The sequence below is a fragment of the Narcine bancroftii genome, chromosome 7 (genome assembly GCF_036971445.1).
Source record: "Narcine bancroftii isolate sNarBan1 chromosome 7, sNarBan1.hap1, whole genome shotgun sequence".
Classification (NCBI taxonomy): Eukaryota; Metazoa; Chordata; class Chondrichthyes; order Torpediniformes; family Narcinidae; genus Narcine; species Narcine bancroftii.
Window position 1 is genome coordinate 160,431,218 of NC_091475.1, and position 17,699 is coordinate 160,448,916.

At 40.6% G+C, this 17,699-nt stretch overlaps 1 protein-coding gene across 4 annotated transcripts in view; it reads left to right on the forward strand.

Moving 5' to 3' along the window:
* Positions 1–13,517, forward strand: part of nars2 (asparaginyl-tRNA synthetase 2, mitochondrial) — a 73,132-nt gene extending 59,615 nt beyond the window's left edge. For 3 of the 4 annotated variants that reach the window (XM_069890981.1, XM_069890984.1, XM_069890985.1), the window contains 2 exons: positions 11,958–11,984; positions 13,221–13,517. In XM_069890981.1, the coding sequence (XP_069747082.1) occupies positions 11,958–11,984; positions 13,221–13,365 (172 nt within the window). In that variant the 3' untranslated portion in view covers positions 13,366–13,517. Of the gene's footprint in view, positions 1–11,957; positions 11,992–13,220 lie in introns of all 4 variants that reach the window. The other variant, XM_069890983.1, reaches the window with a different exon arrangement.
* The last annotated feature ends 4,182 nt before the right edge of the window (positions 13,518–17,699 follow it).

A 17,699-nucleotide genomic window follows, 5' to 3' on the forward strand; every position in this document is an offset into this window, starting at 1 on the left:
CCGCCGTGCCAGTATAGCACATGCACAGTAATACAACAAATCCCAGAATGCATTGGCGTCAGCCCGCTAATCGCCTCCACCTCCTCTGTTTACGTTGCAGGGTCTCACCGTGGACTCTGGTTTTGGGGCCTGGCCGGTGTCAGGGGAAGCCAAGGCCGCTTCCCAGCGCCCGGAACCGGAGGCCTCGGGCCTGACCTCGCCAGGACCGTTGCCCACTCCCCCTCCCTGCCGCAGGCCGACCCGCGACTCACGGTGACGGGGCCGCTGATCCGCCGAGATGCTGCCCTGCAGCGAGAGCCGATGCCCCCGCACTGTCGTGTCACCTCGCCCGCCCCCCCCCCCCCCCCACCGCAGCGCGGCCTGGCCGGTGTCAGGGGAAGCCAAGGCCGCTTCCCAGCGCCCGGAACCGGAGGCCTCGGGCCTGACCTCACCAGGACCGTTGCCCACTCCCCCTCCCTGCCGCAGGCTGACCCGCGACTCACAGTGATGGGGCCGCTGATCCGCCGAGATGCCGCCCTGCAGCGAGAGCCAATGCCCCCGCACTGACGTTGTCCAACCCGATCGCCCGCAAACCCCCGCCCTCCCGCACACAGGCCTGAGTAAGTATTATGAACTTTAATCTCAGGATAAAACTATCTTCCAATAGTTTCATGTCACAGTGATAAATATATTCCTGGTTAAAAATGGTCCTGCACCTGGATACAAGCTCATTAGGCATAAAACTTGAAAAGTGTGTAAATCAAGGGATATCTGTGCCAATGGAAAAAGGGCATGGCAAATAACCCTGCTAGAGTTCATGCCCACAATCAGTCACCCATTTGATTGTTTCAGGAATCATGTTATTCTCCCACATTCTCAATAGCCCTCAGATTTTACAATTCGACAGCACACTAGCAACATTTGACAAATCCTGTATAGAGAAATATTATTTATTGAATATTTTATTTCTCATTTGTTAATGCTTCTGGAAAGAGTTTATCCAAAACTATTATTAAACATTTATTTTAATAAGAAAAAGTTTAACATTACATATGTTGAAAGAAGAGAAAACATGCAGATGTTGTTGAAAATGTTCAATAAATATTTAGTTCGGCCCTCGACTTAGTCCAAGTTTTTAATTTTTGCCCTCCGTGAATTTGAGTTTGACACCCCTTTTGTAGAGGGATTTCTGAATAGGAATGGATGAAAGTCAGAAGCAGCAAGAGAGTGATTGCCCTATTGGGCTTATTCAATTGGGCCCCAATAGACATGTGGTCACTGTAGAGCAGTTAAGTAAGCATATTTTAGAAAAGTGCAGAAATAACAGGGTTGTGTAATGAGAGATTTTTCCCTAATATTGACTGGCACCTCCTTTGTGCAAAAGGGTTAGGTGGAACAGAATTTGTGAGGTGTATCTGTATGTGCATAGGCCAAATAGAGGAGAACCAAACTGGATCTTGTACTGGACAACGGACCTGGTCAGGAGAAAAAAACTCTCAGGTGAGCTTTTTAGTGACTGACCAGACATCCCTGACGTTTGACATACCCATGGATGAGGATTCGAGCAGACAAAATGGGAAAATTTTCAATTGGGAATACCATGGTATTCGGCAGGAACTTGAGGGAGTAAATTGGGAAGAGGTGCTCTTCGAGAAATATGCAGCAGAAATGTGGCAGATGTTTGGTGACCAATTGCATGGGATTCTGATTAGATTTGTCCCACGTTCAGAGAGGGTGCAAAGATTTGCAGGAATTGGAGAACATGTCTTATGAAGAAAGGATGAGCAAGGGAGGAATTTTCTCTTTGTCGTGGCATAAAAAGGATAGCTGGGTAAAGGAGCTCTGGTGGGTTTAAAATAGATTTGCAGGGGGGTGAGAACCAGAGTTCCAGAGCAGAAAGAGGGAGTGGAGGAAGGAAAAGATTATGTGAAAATTGCATGCACTGTTAGAAGTCAACAGGTTGTATGTGGTGGAAATTTTCTAAAGTGCATCTATTTCAATGCAAGGCGCATTGTAGCAAAGGCAGACGAACTTAAGAGTGTGGATTGGCACATGGAATTCTGACATTGAGACCATAAATGAAACTTGGTTGCAGGAGGGGGAGGACTGGCAGCTCAATGTTCTGGGCTTCTTTTGCTTTTGAAATGATAGAACAGGGGTGAGGAGTGGTTAAAAGGGTCAGGAGTGGAATTGCTCCATTAGGGAAAATATCACAGCTGTGCTCAGGCAGGATAGACCAGAGGGCTTGTCTACTGAAGCTATATGGGGGATCTGAGGAATTAAATGGTATGATGTGGGAGGATTGGAGGGTAGCTCACGTTGTTCTGTTGTTTTTTAAAAAAAAAGATCCAAACGTAACCTGGAAAAATTATAGGCCGGTGAGCCTAACATCAGTAGTAGGTAAATTATTTGAAGGTGTTCTAAGAGATTGGATATGCACTTATTTGGATAGCCTGAAACTGATTAGGGATAGTCAGCATGGCTTTATGTGTGGTAGGTTATGTTTAACCAATCGTCTAGGGTTTTTTGAGGAGGTTATCAGGAAAGTTGATGAAGGAAAGGCTGTGGATGTCCAATTTTGGAGGTTAGTCAGGAAAATTCAGACGCTAGGTATTCATGGTGAAGTAGTGAACTGGATTCAACAAAGTGCTTCTAAAACTGGAGGCCTGTGATAGTGGTATGCCTCAGGGATCAGTGCTTGGGACCATTGTTGTTTGTCATCTATATCAATGATCTGGATGATAATGTGGTAAATTGGATCAGCAATTTTGCAGATGACACTAATATTGGAGTTGTAGTGGACAGGGAAGAAGGTGTACAAAGCTTGCAGAGGGATCTGGACCAACTGGGAAAATGGCAATTGGAATTTAATGTAGACAAGTGTGAGGTGTTACATTTTGGAAGGAGAAACCAAGATAGGACGTACACGTTAAGTGGTAGGGCACTGAGGAGTGTGATGGAACAAAGGGATCTGAGAATATAGATTCACAATTCCCTGAAAGTGACATCACAGGTGGATAGGGATGGAAAGAGAGCCTTTGAAATATTGGTCTTCATAAATCAAAGTATTTAGCATAAGAGTTGGGATGTTACAGTAAAGTTGTATAAGACATTGGTGAGCCAAATTTGGTGCACAGTATCGATCACCTAACTACAGGAAAGATGTCAAAGGGGAGGAGTTGCTCTGCTTGTTAAGGAGGCCATTACTGCCGTGAGGTGGCAACATGGTCTGGAGGGATCGTCCAGTGAGGCTGTTTGGGTGGAATTGAGGGATGAAGGAGACATGAGGGTGCTAATAGGGATGTATTACAGGCCACCAAATGGGTCAAGAAAACTAGAGGAACAAATGTGTAGAGAGATAACGTATATGTGTGAGAATCATAAGGTAGTGATCATGGGAGATTTTAACTTCCCTCACATTGATTGGGATACCCATACAGTTAGAGGGCTGGATGGGCTAGAGTTCGTTAAATGTGTTCAAGATTGTTTTCTGGATCAATTAGTAGAAGAACTGACTCGGGACAGTGTAATACTGGATCTCCTGTTAGGGAACGAGCTAGGTCAGGTATCAGACATTAATGTTGGAGATCCAATTGGGTCTAGTGATCATAATTCTGTTAGTTTTAAGGTAGTTTTAGGGAAGAGCAAGGAGGGGCCTAAAGTTGAGGTTCTGGATTGGAGAAGAGCAAATTTCAAAGGAATAAGAAGGGATTTGGGAATTATTGAGTGGGACAGGATATTTTCAGGTGAGGGTGTAAATGAAAAATGGAGGATATTCAAAAAAGAAATTTTGAGGGTACAGAGTAGTTATGTCCCAGTGAGGATCAAAGGAAAGGCTGGAAGTCATAGGGAGGCTTGGTTTTCGAGGAATATTGGAAATTTGGTTAGGAGAAAAATGGAGGTGTACAAGAGGTATAAAGAACAGGGAGCTGACAATTTGAAGGAGGACTACAAGGAGTGTAGAAGGAATCTTAAGAAAAAAATTAGAAAGGCCAAAAAAAGACACGAAGAGGCTTTGGCAGAGTAAAAATAAATCCAAAGGGTTTCTATAGGTACATTAAAAATAAAAGATTAGTGAGGGATAAAATTGGACCCGTTGTAGATAGTGAAGGTAGGCTGTGAGAAGTCAGAGGAAATGGGGGAAATTTTGAATGATTTCTTTGCCTCGGTATTCACTAGGGAAAAAAATATTGAACCAGTTGAGGTAAAGAAAAATAGTGGGGAGGTAATGAAGCATATAAGGATAACCAAGGAGGTAGTGATGGCTGTGTTGAAAAAGATAAAGGTGGATAAATCTCCGGGACTGGACAAAATATTCCCAAGGACTCTCAGGGAGGCTAGTGGACAGATAGTGGGGCCATTAACTGAGACATTTAGGATGTCACTGGCCACGGGTGTAGTGCCAAAGGATTGGAGGGTGGCGCATGTGGTTCCGCTGTTTAAGAAAGGGTCTAAATGTAAACCTGGGAATTATAGGCCCATGAGTCTGACGTCTGTGGTGGGCAAGTTGATGGAAAGTGTTCTGAGGGATGCTATTTACAAATATTTGGAGGTACAGGGATTGCTAGGGAGTAATCAGTATGGTTTTGTCAGGGGTAGATCATGCTTGACAAACCTGATTGAGTTTTTCGAGGGGGTTACAAAAAAGGTTGATGAAGGGAAAGCTGTGGATGTTGTCTATTTAGACTTTAGTAAAGCTTTTGACAAAGTTCCCCACAGAAGGTTAGGAAAAAAGGTGGAGGCATTAGGTATAAATGAGGAGGTAGTGAAATGGATTCAGCAATGGTTGGATGGGAGGTGTCAGAGAGTAGTGGTAGAAAATTGTTTGTCCAATTGGAGGCCGGTGACTAGTGGAGTTCCTCAGGGATCGGTCCTCGGTCCACTATTGTTTGTTAGATATATATTAACGATCTGGAAGTAGGGGTGGAGAATTGGATAAACAAGTTTGCGGATGATACAAAGATTGGTGGTGTTGTGGACAGTGAGGAAGATTACTGTAGATTAAAAGGTGATTTAGGAAGGCTGGAGGTGTGGGCTGAGAAATGGCTGATGGAATTTAATACAGATAAATGTGAGGTGTTACATTTTGGAAAGGCAAATCTAAATAGGTCATAAGCATTAAATGGAAGGCTATTGAGATGTTCAGAGCAACAAAGGGATTTAGGAGTTTTGTTAAATAGTACCCTCAAGGCTGATACTCAGGTAGATGATGTGGTGAAGAAGGCATTTGGAATGTTGGCCTTCATAAATCGGAGTACTGAATTCGAGTAGGGAGATTATGATGAAATTGTACAAGGCATTGGTGAGGCCAAATTTGGAGTACTGTGTACAGTTTTGGTCACCAAATTATAGGAAAGATATAAACAAAATAGAGAGAGTGCAGAGAAGGTTCACGAGAATGTTGACAGGATTTGAAGGTTTGAGTTACAGGGAAAGGTTGTGCAGACTGGGTCTTTTTTCTCTGGAGCGTAGAAGATTGAGAGGGGACTTGATAGAGGTGTTTAAGATTTTAAAAGGGACAGACAGAGTAAACGTGGATAGTCTTTTTCAATTAAGAGTGGGGGAGATTCAAACTAGAGGGCATGGTTTAAGATTGAAGGGGGAAAATTATAAGGGGAACATGAGGGGAAATTTCTTTACGCAAAGGGTGGTAGGGATGTGGAATGAGCTTCCAACAGACGTGGTCAAGGCGGGATCATTGGTTACATTTAAGGAAAGACTGGATAGTTACATGGATAGGAGAGGACTGGAGGGGCATGGACCGGGTGCTGGTCAGTGGGACGAGGAGGGTGGGGATTTGTTACAGCATGGACTAGTAGGGCCGAACTGGCCTGTTCTGTGCTGTAAGTGGTTATATGGTTGAATGGTTATATGGTAAGTTAGAAAGAGTGCAGAGATTTACTAGGATGTTTCCATGGTCTTAAGGAACTGAGTTACAGGAAAAGGTTAAACCAATTGGGATTTTATTCTCTGGAGCATAAAACAATAAGGGAAGATTTAGGGAGACATTTAAAATTATGAGAGGGATAGACAGAGTAAATGTAGATAGGCTTATTCCATTGAGGATAGGTGAAATACAAACCAGAAGACATTGGTTAAGGGTGAAAGAGGAAAAATTTAGGAGTAACATGAGAGGGAACATCTTCACAGAAAGAGTGGTGGGAGTGTGGAACAAGCTACTAGTTTAGGTGGTGAATGAGAGCTCAATTTTAAATTTTAAGAAGAATTTGGACAGATCTGTGTGGGAAAGGTATGGAGGACTCTGGTCTTGGTGTAGGTCAGTGGAACTAGGCCAAACAAAATAGTTGGCACAGATTAGAAGGGCCAAAGGGGCCTGTTTCTGTGCTGTAGTATTCCTAGAATGAACTTAAGAGAGCTAAAAGGGAATATCAGATGGACTTGGCAAGTAGGAATAAGGAAAGCTCTACACACATGAGAAGAACAAGAGCATAATGGTTGGGTCACTCAGGAATAAAGGTGAAGGGACATCTCACTGGAGATGGAGGAGGTAGGGGTGAACGCTTTGTCTCAGTGAACAACAAGGAGAAGAACCTTGGTGAATGCAAGACCAGCATAGAACAGGCAAATGTGCTGGAGCATGTTGAAGTTAAGCAAGAAGATGTGCTGGATCTTCCCAAAAGCATTTATATAGATGATCCCCAGGTCTGGATGGGATATACTTGCTGTGGGAAACATTTAAAGGGATTTCTGAGGCACTGGTGATGATTTTTACATCTTTATGTAACCAGGAGATTGGAGGTTGGAAAATATAGCTCTCTTGTTCATAAAAGCTCACATGGATAATCCTGGGAATTAGAACCCAGTTAGTCGTGCATCACTGGTAGGTAAACTATTCTAGCGGATTTTTGGGGACAGCACTTATGAGTGTTAAAGACGTGTTGTCTTATTTGGGATAGTCAGGATGGGTTTGCGAGGGGAAGGTTGATTCATGTCTAAATGATTTTTTTGAGGAGGTGACAGAAGAAATTGAAGAGATAGGGTGGTGGATGTGGATTTTAGTAAGGCATTTGACAAGGTTTCCCATGGTAGTCTCATTTGGAAATTAATGAGGCATGGAATCCATGGAAACTTGGCTGTTTTGATTCTGAATTGGCTTGCCCTTAGAAGGCAAAGGGTAGGAGTAGATGGAGCATATGCTGCCTGGAGATCAGTGACTTTTGGTGTTCTTTTGGGATCTATACTGTGATCCCTGCTCCTTGTGATTTTTATAAATTACTTGGAAGAAGTTGTTGAGGGTGGGTCAGTATACCTTCCAACGACACTGAAATAGGAGGTTTTGTCGATAGAGTAGAAAGTTGTCATTGATTAAAATGGGATATAGACATACATTTGGGCAAGAAGTGCAGGTGGAGTTCAATCTGGAAAAGTGAAATTATGCACTTTGGAAGGTCAAACATGAAAGCAGAGCATATGGTTGATGGCAGAATTCTTAGCAATGTGGAGGATTGGGGGATTCTTGAGATCCAAGTCCTTGGATCCTTCAAGGTTGCTGCACAAGTTGATAGGGTGGTTCGGAAAATGAAGGGTGTTCTGGCCTTTATTAATCAGGAGATTGAGTTCAAGAGCTGCAAGATCATGTTGCAACTCTATAAAACTCTGGTTTGACCACATTTTGAGTATTGCATTCAGTTCTGGTTAGGCATTATAGGAAGGATGTGGAAAGGGTGTAGAGATTGCCCAGGCTCAGAGAACGTGTCTCATGAAGAAAGGTTGAGCAAGGGAGGAATTTTCTCTTTGAGTGACAGAGGATGTGAGGTGACTTAATGGAGGTGTATAAGGCATAGATCGAGTGGACAGCTAGCATCTTTTTCCCAGGGTGGCAATGGCTAATACCAGAGGACATTTGTTTAAGGTGAGTGGAGAAATGTTTGGGAGAGGTCAGAGAATTTTTTTTTTTTTTTTTTTTTTTACACAGAATGGTGGGTGCCTTGAATGCATTGCTTGGATTGCCACATGAGTGTAAGAAAAAAAAATAGAGAATTATGGCTTGAGGTTGGGATGGGTAAGATTGGTGGACTAGGTTTATGTGTTTTATGCTCTTAATTTTCAAGTGTTCTCAGACATAAAAAGATAATATTGTATTTGCTGAAACCTGGTATAAATTATTTTTCAACCACCAAAAATGGTCTTTCATGACCACTTCAAATCATGCTTTTTGTAATTTTCATCTCCAGTGTTAGTTTCTGTTCTTGAAAGTTCCACATATCATGACTTGTTGACAAAGCAAATGTAAAATCTGCAGAGTGGACATGTCCTGTTGTGATCTCAAAAAATTTCCCAGAACTTAAAGGACCATAAACCTGAAAATATTAGTTTCTTGCTTTGAATTTAGCCTAAAAAAAAAGTTTTGGGGTTTCCCCCACATCAAGACACTGCTCATTACAGTAAGCACCAGTAACGCGGGTCGAATCTGGCACCATCTTTGAGGAGTTTGTATGTTCTCTCCTTGACCATGCTCTGGTTTCCTCCCATATTCCAAAGATGTATGGGGTTAGGTTAATGTGTCACATTGGTGGATTTGGTTGATGCAGGTTCGTAGGCTGGACGGGCCTGCTACTGTGCTGTATCTCTAATTAATTTACAAAGTGTCAATAAAAGGAACCAAAACTGTACATAATACTGAATGGAGGTAAACAGGAAAATCTGCAGTCGCTGTGATTGTAGTGCAATGTCCAAAAGTGCTGGAAAAACTCAGCAGGTCATGCAACATCCATAAGAAGCAAAGGTATATCAACGTGTGAGGCATGAGACTTTTGTCAAGGATTGAGCAAAAAGCAGGCAGGTGCCTGAATAAAAAGATGAAGAAGGGGGGAAGATGTGACAGGGGGAGGAACACAGGTCAACAGACAAGAGATCATCGATGGATGTGGGTGGGAGGACAGGAGAGAAAACAGTCTGAGAAGTGTTGGGAGAGGGGATAGTCTGTTGAAAATCCAAATGCAGACCATTACAAATTCTCCTGGTCTCTGCCTGTTACACCCTCAAAATAAAACTCTTAGTAATTCTTCAAACATAATTTTTCTTTCCATAAAACCTGAGTCATAGTTATACATGTCATGATTTCAGAGCTCTCGTATATCTATTCAAGCCTTAACATAATTATATTAAGCCTCTGCAAAAATCTTTACGAGATTTCTTGATTGTAGTTTTCAGTATCTTATCACAACAGACATTAAGCTAACTGATCTCTAGCTTCCCACCTTGTGTACACGCTCCCTTTTTGAACAAGGGAGTCACATTTGTAGTTTTCCAATCTTCTGGTTCCCTCCTGGAGCTTAATAATTGATGGAAAAACTACCCAATGCCCTGATATCTCTGCAGCTACTTTTAAATCTTGAACACAAGTCCTGTTGACTTTACTCTCAATAGTATTTTTTAATACTCTCATGATATGCATTCTCTGAAGATACGTAAAACTGTCCCTCATTGAGGTTTTGATGTAAAATATTGATTTAAATTATTTGCCATTTCTTTCCTGTTATTTATTACCCATTTTACCTCTTGGGATCTCGTACTTGCCACTTTCTTTTTATAAATGTGCTTGCTATTATTTTGATATTATCTGCTGGTTTATCCTCTAATGTAAATCAATTTTTCTACCCATTTGTTTGCTTTTTAGTCTCGCTGGTTCCTGAAAATGTCCTAACCTCCTTGTCTACCACCTACTTTTGCTACTTGATCACCTTTGTTAAATGTTAAAGTTGCATGTAGTTCTTAATCTCTTTATTGAATCACTTACATTTAGTTTTTAACTCTCTGAATAAAAGTTGTAAAATACCTTGTAGACTTTGCAGCAGATGAAGTACCATCCAGCTTTGCCTCCTTGAAGGTTCTCTGGCCATACCAGTCATTCGCACTTGTAACTACCACCTCAAGTTCTGGGAATTGCAGAAATTAAAACTATATATTGTGAGAATTGGGTTCAAGCTTGCCTGCATAGTAAAAAGGGAGGTGATGCAGATATCATTTTGCTGTATGGTGAAGACACGTGAATTTTGCAGAGAACTTTGGTGTATCTTGCAGAGAAAGCTGGTGACTAAGTGAAATGGAACAGTTAGTGCAATGAAAATTTGTCAAAACATTTATTTAATGGCAGGGACTTTGGCATTGGCTCAGCTCAAGGTTTTGCTTGTTCTTTGCAGAGTGGATGGGCAGGAAAAGCCCATTTGTACAGTTATAAAGCCAGCTATGATGACCATTGTTGCAGCTTCCATTTTAGCACAGCCTACAATCATCCAACATTTGAGTACATCTGAAGCTATGCAATAATCATTGGTTGATATTATTTTTGGGAGGGAAAAATGTGGAAAAGTTAAAACTGAATGCCCATGGTATTTGAAAAAGGTTAGTGAACTTGTGGCACAAATCAATACAAAGGGTTGTGATTTAGTGACCATTTCAAAAATGTGGTTGCAGGGTGGAGAGGATTGGGAATTAAATATCTAAGGATATCAGGTAATGAGGAAGGACAGTCAAGAAGGCAAGGGTAGTGGGGTAGCACTCTTAGTTTAGGATGATATCAGGGCAATAGTGAGAGATTATGTACAATCTAAACAGCAAAAAGTTGGGAAGAGAATCGTAAAGGGGTAAAAAAAACACTGGTGGTAGTTGTCTATCTTTCTTTGGCTTGGCTTCGCGGACGAAGATTTATGGATAGACCACCCATTAATAACATTACAGTGGCATGGGCAATAAACCAAAAATATCAGGATCAAACATTATTTATTGTTGGGGGACTTTAACATACACGTAGACTGGGTGAATCAGGTTGATCGAGGCCACTTTGAAGAGAACTTCATAGAATGCATATGTGATGGCTTTTTTGAACAGCCTGTTACTGAATGATCTGTTAAGGAAACGTGCAATCTTGGATCTGATTCTAAGCAATGAGACATGTAAAATTATCAATCTTGTAGTTTGGGGATCCTCTTGGAAAGAGTGATCACAATATGATTGAGTTTCTTGTACAAATGGAGGCTACAATAGTTTGGACTAAAACTGGTGTGTTATGCCCAAATAAAGGAAACTACAAGGGGATGAGGGAGCAGTAGGCGAGTATAGACTGTGAATTAAGGCTATATGGTTGAGGAATGGTGGAAGACTTTCAAAGAGATTTTTCATGATGCTCAACAAAAGTAAGGACAATAAGGATGGGGACTACCAGGAAATAAAGGAAGACATCAACTAAAAGCAGATGCATATAAGTTACCAAGAGCAATGGGAAAGTAGAAAATTGAGAAAATTTTAAAAAAGCAACAAAGAATCACGAAGCAAGCAATACAGAGAGGGAAGATAGAGTATAAGAAAAGATAAGTGCAAAATATAAAAATGGACAATAAAAGTTTTTATAATTATATAAAGTGCAAAAAGGTGGCTAGAGTGAGAGTTGTCCCTTGGAAAATAAGGGGAAGTTGATATTGGATAATGAGGAAATGGTTGAATGTGGGTAGGAAAGGTTAGAGAGATATGCGCCTGTGGAATATGAGATTAGCTTTGGTTGGACGTGCAACACACAAATGTTGTAGAGAAACTCAGCAGGTCATGCAGCATCCACGGGAAGTAAAGGGTAACTAACATTTCAGGCCTGGGCTTAAGCCAAACAGCTCGCTTAGCATGAACATATTGTGCCAAAGGGCCTATTTCTGCGTGGTAAAATTCAACAACTATAATGAACTTGAGTGCTCGTAATTGGAATAACATGCATATTTTGATGTCTGTTCTTAAAATAGTGTTATCAAGTTGATTGTGGCATTGGGGAGTGGTTAAACATGGGAGGAAGGAAAATCTGGCAACAGATTGGCACTAGCATATAGAGAAAAGGTGATTTATCACTTACTGGTACTACGTGGCATTTCAAATGGTGAATTACAAATTATTCTTGTTTGTGTTGAAATTTTGAAAAACCTTGTTATTTACTGAGCAAACAGAAGTTTGAGTCTTGCTTTGTTCTTTTGCAGACACGATCTTCCAAATGCTTATCGTTGGTAAGGAGTAAGTTTTAAACTATAGTTTTTCATTTGTTTTCCCGCCGCCCCCCCCCCCCCCCATTATATCTGACAGGAGTATAATTGTTATAAAATCTGCTTTCTTTTAAAATAGTTATTTTAATTCCTAAAATTGACTGGTGTACCCACAATGCCTTGATCATTAATACATTTCTCTTTATTATCCACTCTCTAGCTATCTACGTTCATCCGTCTACCAAAGAAAAATAATCCTTTAGTTACTTTGCTGACATGGGCTCAAACCAAAAAAAACTCAACTGTCATGGGATAGGAGGAATGTGGAGCTACTAAATTCTTTCCTTGTCACCACCATTGAATATTCATCCATAAAAATTGCCCACCATCTTTCACTTGTGCTTATGGCTATTCCTCCCCTCCTATTATAATTTCCAAGCCTGCTGTTTTAAACCAGTGCACACACATTACAAAGGAACTTGTATTTGCTGACTTGAAAGCTATCACAATGTTTTTCTCAGTGAAATCCTTGGGAATGTCTCTTTTGGCCAAACACACAATGCCATCAAGTTCTTCTGGACTCTTACCTTTCATTGCAGCTTCAAGATAATTAATTTCTTCATCTGTAAAACTAAGAATATAGAGTTTGCAAACTCTGCATTACCTCTTCCTCTTGTCTCAAGTTTCTCATCTGCTTTAGTTTTGATTCTCCCACCAGATTGCATTTTCTTCCTGTATTCTTCAATGATCTTTCATGTGATCAACTTTTTTTCCTCACAGTTTTCCCTTGCCACTGCCATGCCAACTGGCATTTAATATTGTATCCTTTCTGGTCATCTTCATTTTTATATTCATTCCTAGCAGAGCTACAAACACTTGCATCCCCATAGTATCCATTATTAAATAACTCTGGTCCTGTAGAATTGTAACCCTTTCGTTTCTCTATTCCAGTTACTTGAACATTAATGAAAGCACAAAAAAAATCTTGATTCACCTTTCCAGTTTTCCTTTGAAGCCCACATGAACAAAATCTTATTATGTACTGCATTCAGAGCAGTCGCTTCAATTGTGAATACATGGACAATTTATAAATAAATTAATCTAAAGGTATATGATTCTCCAACCATTTTGCCCAATAGGTTCTTTGGCAACGTAGGTGTGCCTTCATCAAACTCATTTCTGAGCTTTAATTAACACATTGCAGTTAGAATGCAGGATGTAAATGATGCTCTGTTTTTAAATTCATTGAATCTTCTATAGGTACGAGGAAATTCGTCAGTTTGGATCAGTGCCACACGGAGGATTTGGATTGGGATTTGAGCGTTTTTTGCAGTGCATCTTGGGGATTGAAAACATTAAAGATGTTATTCCATTTCCAAGATTTCCTCACTCTTGCCTTTTATAGCAATTTTCTTGGAGGAATAAATCAGATTTTATTTAAATTTAAATTTCAGATTTTCTTATCAATATTTTGAACTGTACAGAATTTATCTATTTGATACCGTGGAACGTGAGCAATCATTGTAATCAAACATCAAAATAAAAAAACATTTTAATGAAGTGAAAATTCAAAAATATTGGTGCTGGCAGTTACTGTGTTTAATTCTCATAAATGCGAGGAAACTCCACAGCGTTTCCATCTTCTAACCTTTTAACTCAGTGTCAAAAGCTTTTGGGTAAATTTTTGCCTCAGATCAGAGTGCCCAAAAACTAGGTTGGTTCTTGGGTGTCATGCTGAGTGAGTTCTCGGTGTTGGAGATGCTTTGCGTTGGATAACATTTGAAGTAGCGTTCCAGGTGGCTCTCTGAAGTCCTGGCCAATAATTTGGTTGTAATCATGGTGTCATTTGTGAGAGTCTGTGCACAAATTAGCATCTCCTAATTGGCCACTCTCCCTAATAATCCTTTGTTTTCGTTAACAACAAAGCTTCTTGGAAAATTCTGAAAGGTATTACAGTATATGAATGAAACTACTACTTCATAATATAAAACTAGATGTGCTAGAATAACTTTAGTTTTATAATTTTCATCAGACATAGTGATCAATTTTTTTCCAATTAGAACACACCCGTGAACAGCAAGACTTGTTGATTTTGACTTCATTTTTACGACGGCTTCTCTTGGATAAGTGGATGATGTAATTATAGGCTGCTCTCTTGTCGACTCACAGAAATGTCGACCCATGCTCCCTATCAATTCACCTAGTTGACTGGGAAATGTATTAAACTTTTGTGTAACATTAGAATATGTTGATGGGAGTAATTATCCAATCGTCTGGAAAATCTAACATAATGCTGGATAGAACCTGCTGCTTAAGATATGGGTGTGCATAGGAGCGCAAAGCATTTTTTTAAAAATATGAAATTTAAAGCAGATTCCAAAGCATGGAAGGAAAGGAGCAATGAGAGATTGCTTTAAGTTTACTCTTGATAGAGGGTCCCGAACTTAAAAAGTTGACTGACGTGATCAATGAATGTACAGCATCCATGAATGCTGCCAGACCTCCTGAATTCCTCTTGTTTGTTCAAGATCCCAGCACCTGCAGTTTTGGTGTTTCTCCAAAATTAATGCCAGGATCAGCAAAAATGAAGCAGAGTATCACGTCAGGGACACAACTGTAAAAGGAGTAGGAGGTAAAACAGGAAGGCTGATCCCATGAAGGATGTTTAAACATTCAGCTTTTGAATTTGGTGCATAAGGGTGTGAAGCTAATTAAAGTAACTTTTTAAAAACATGACATTGTAGTTATTATAATTCATATTGGACGAAACTTGGGAATCTAGTGAATATTGCGCTCAGTATTCAGTCAGAGAGATAGGATGCAATTGGTTGTATGGATTAATTCTTGGTGAAGACTCAGATAATGTTTTTAATAAACATTGTTTCAGTATTACATAATTAACAAAATTGTTGGAAGTTTTTTCTAACCTTGAAATTAAAGTTTTAATCTGCTGAAATCCACATCCATTATTAGAGGCTGCACAAAATCTACATTTCCTGGCATATCAGTGGATAAGCTACATATTGATCAAATATTTTCTTCATATGTGCCACCCATCAATGTAAGGATGCTTTTTTTATTTGCTGAAAACAACTTAAATTTTTCCTCCATGCAAATCAGTTGATAAGGAAATTGTAGCGGCAGCTACACTGCTACTGAAAGAACACACAACCAGACGGGTTGAGCTCAGTGAGCAGAAAACTGGTTTATTGTTGGCTGCCAGTCTGGACTTGTACTCCCAGCCCGGACCTGACTGAGAACCGCGCTAGGGGGTGCCGACGTTACTCGGGTGTCATGTGGTCCCTCAGCGCGGGCTTCTGAGCCCAGTGCTGAGAAGAAGGGGAAACCCCTGACAGCTTTATTTTGGCCGGCTGCCCTGCCGCATGGATTACAAGCGGGGCCGGTTTGCCTGCCTAGTGGCATGCTGCCACAAAATATTATTTATTTTCAAAACCAGCCAAAGCTGCCATTGTAGCTCTCAGAAAGTAATTTGAATAGGATAATTGTGGTAACCTTTTGCCATACAGGCTTTGTGCTTTTCATCTTCCTTTGTTGTACCATGCATCTTGAAGATCCACCAATGCATATTAAAGCATGTATATGATGTTTCACTTGCAGGATTTGAAGAATCCAGTTATGTGCTTACTTTGTACAAAGAAATGTAAATTTCAAGTAGGTCATTTTGGGGGGAGGGGGTGGGGAGTTGGGTCCATGGGTTAAAGAGATGGCATATTGGCCTGGTCACTTTCCACTTGTTCCATTTTTGGACATTTCATATGTGTAAAAGTCAGATGAGTTTAGGGCTCGGCCATGACACATCCTGGAACAAATGTCAAATCTCCAAAGAAAAATAGCTGATAGAAGATATCTTTGCAAAATAACAGAAGGTAAAGGATATTGTCAAACAAAACCTTTATGTTCTTTTTTTTATATACTCCACTAAATACATGTACATAGATATCTACAAATTAAATTTTATGTCTGTGTTTTGCAATTTTAGAAATACACTAACAATTTCTTTTTGGCATTTCAACCCTTGTGCTTACAGTTGTTTAAGATATTTTTGGAGATCTGACAATGCTAAATGCAGGCTTTGATACTGAGGAAAGGTGTGCAAATGCTTTTGATGGTTTTTGGCAGGAAGTTTTGCACTGTAAACTGAAGTGTCTTGAATGTTGCAAGATGTACACTATCCTTACCAAGGTGACCTCCTGAAGAGGAAGGAGGTGATACCTGCTTTACCGAATGTTTAAGAAGTATGTTTCAATAGAAGCAGTGTGTTGCTTTCAAAATGGGAGATTTGATAACTGGCTGGGAGCTGCACGTGAAGAAGTTTGAGTTGCAATACTTCCCAATGGGGGATGGGTATGGTGGAATGATGCTAAAACAAATTTAGATTTTCCACACTTTTTTGAAGTGGGATGTTAACATTTGTGGTGAAACTGTATACAACCAATCTCCTTCATTAAACTAGCATTTGCAGTGTTTGATTTATCTAAACTGTATTCTAGTAAGCAATATGGTTGATTTTCCAATGTAATGAAAAATAGAATGACATTTCTTGACTTTCAAAACTATCAATTAAAAAGTCTAATATAAATTAGATTCATTTGTTGCAATTTTTAAAAATGTTTAAATTTTAAATTAAATTAAACAGTAACAGGCCATTTTGGCCCATGCCACCCAATTACACCCAATGACCTACAACCCCAGTATGTTTCAAGCAGAGGGAGGAAAACTGAAATCCATGGGAAAACCAACACATTCACGGGGAGAGGGTACAAACTCCTTACAGAGAGCGTGTGATTCGAACCCTGGTCCCGATTTCTGGCACTGAAAAGGCTTTGTGTTAACCACTACGTCAACCGTGCTGCCCAATTTGTATTTGTGGTGTTTTTATATTCCAAAACATAAGAGATATTTTGATATTTCAATTTGATACTGATTGAAAGGTAAATATTAGGAGAGGAGATATGAGAGGTATCAAAAATGTGGGTTAAATAGGAAGGCAGAGGGGTCAAGGGAGGTTCAAAACTGTTTGGCTTTGGTAAATTAAGACAAGCCTATCAATGTTGAGCAATTAGATTTTACAGATGTAGCACTATCGATTAACCACATTAGACTGAGAGTTGTGATTAATAGGCTTTAATCACCATAAAACATCAGCAGTCTCACATGTTGCTGGCCCAGTTCCAAGGCAGGTACCGAGGGAGGGGTTTGGGCATACAAGCTTTTATGGGGATTCTAAGGGGAGGAGTCACAGATGCAGGGGCGAACCAGCCGAGACAGTACATTAATACAGACAATGCTAATAGCTCTACAGTGGTTCCACTACATTCACCCCTTCTTTTTAAAACACAATCCGGTGAGGTGAAGTGGATCATTGTCCATTACAGGTTCAGCCTGTTCAGAGTCGTTGTGCCTGCTGTGGCTCAGCTGCTGGTTGCTGGGCAGTGTTCTGCATGACAGGCTGGGTCTCCGGTGGATTGGGGGGGGGGGGTTAATAAGACCATGGGGTTGCTTGGTCTGGAGTTGGGGCGGGGTGCTGTGTGCAATTAGTGGGCTGGGTAGCCTGTTGCACTGCTGGTGGTTGTTCCCCTGCATGCACAAAGTCCCGGACAGAAACTGTGTCTTGCTGCTATCCTGGCATTCTGGGGATTTGCATGGAGGAGGTGGACCTTTTTGGTCAGTCTTGTGGCTCCTGGTATCCCTCCGGAGCAGGGCAGCCCAGTGGTTGTC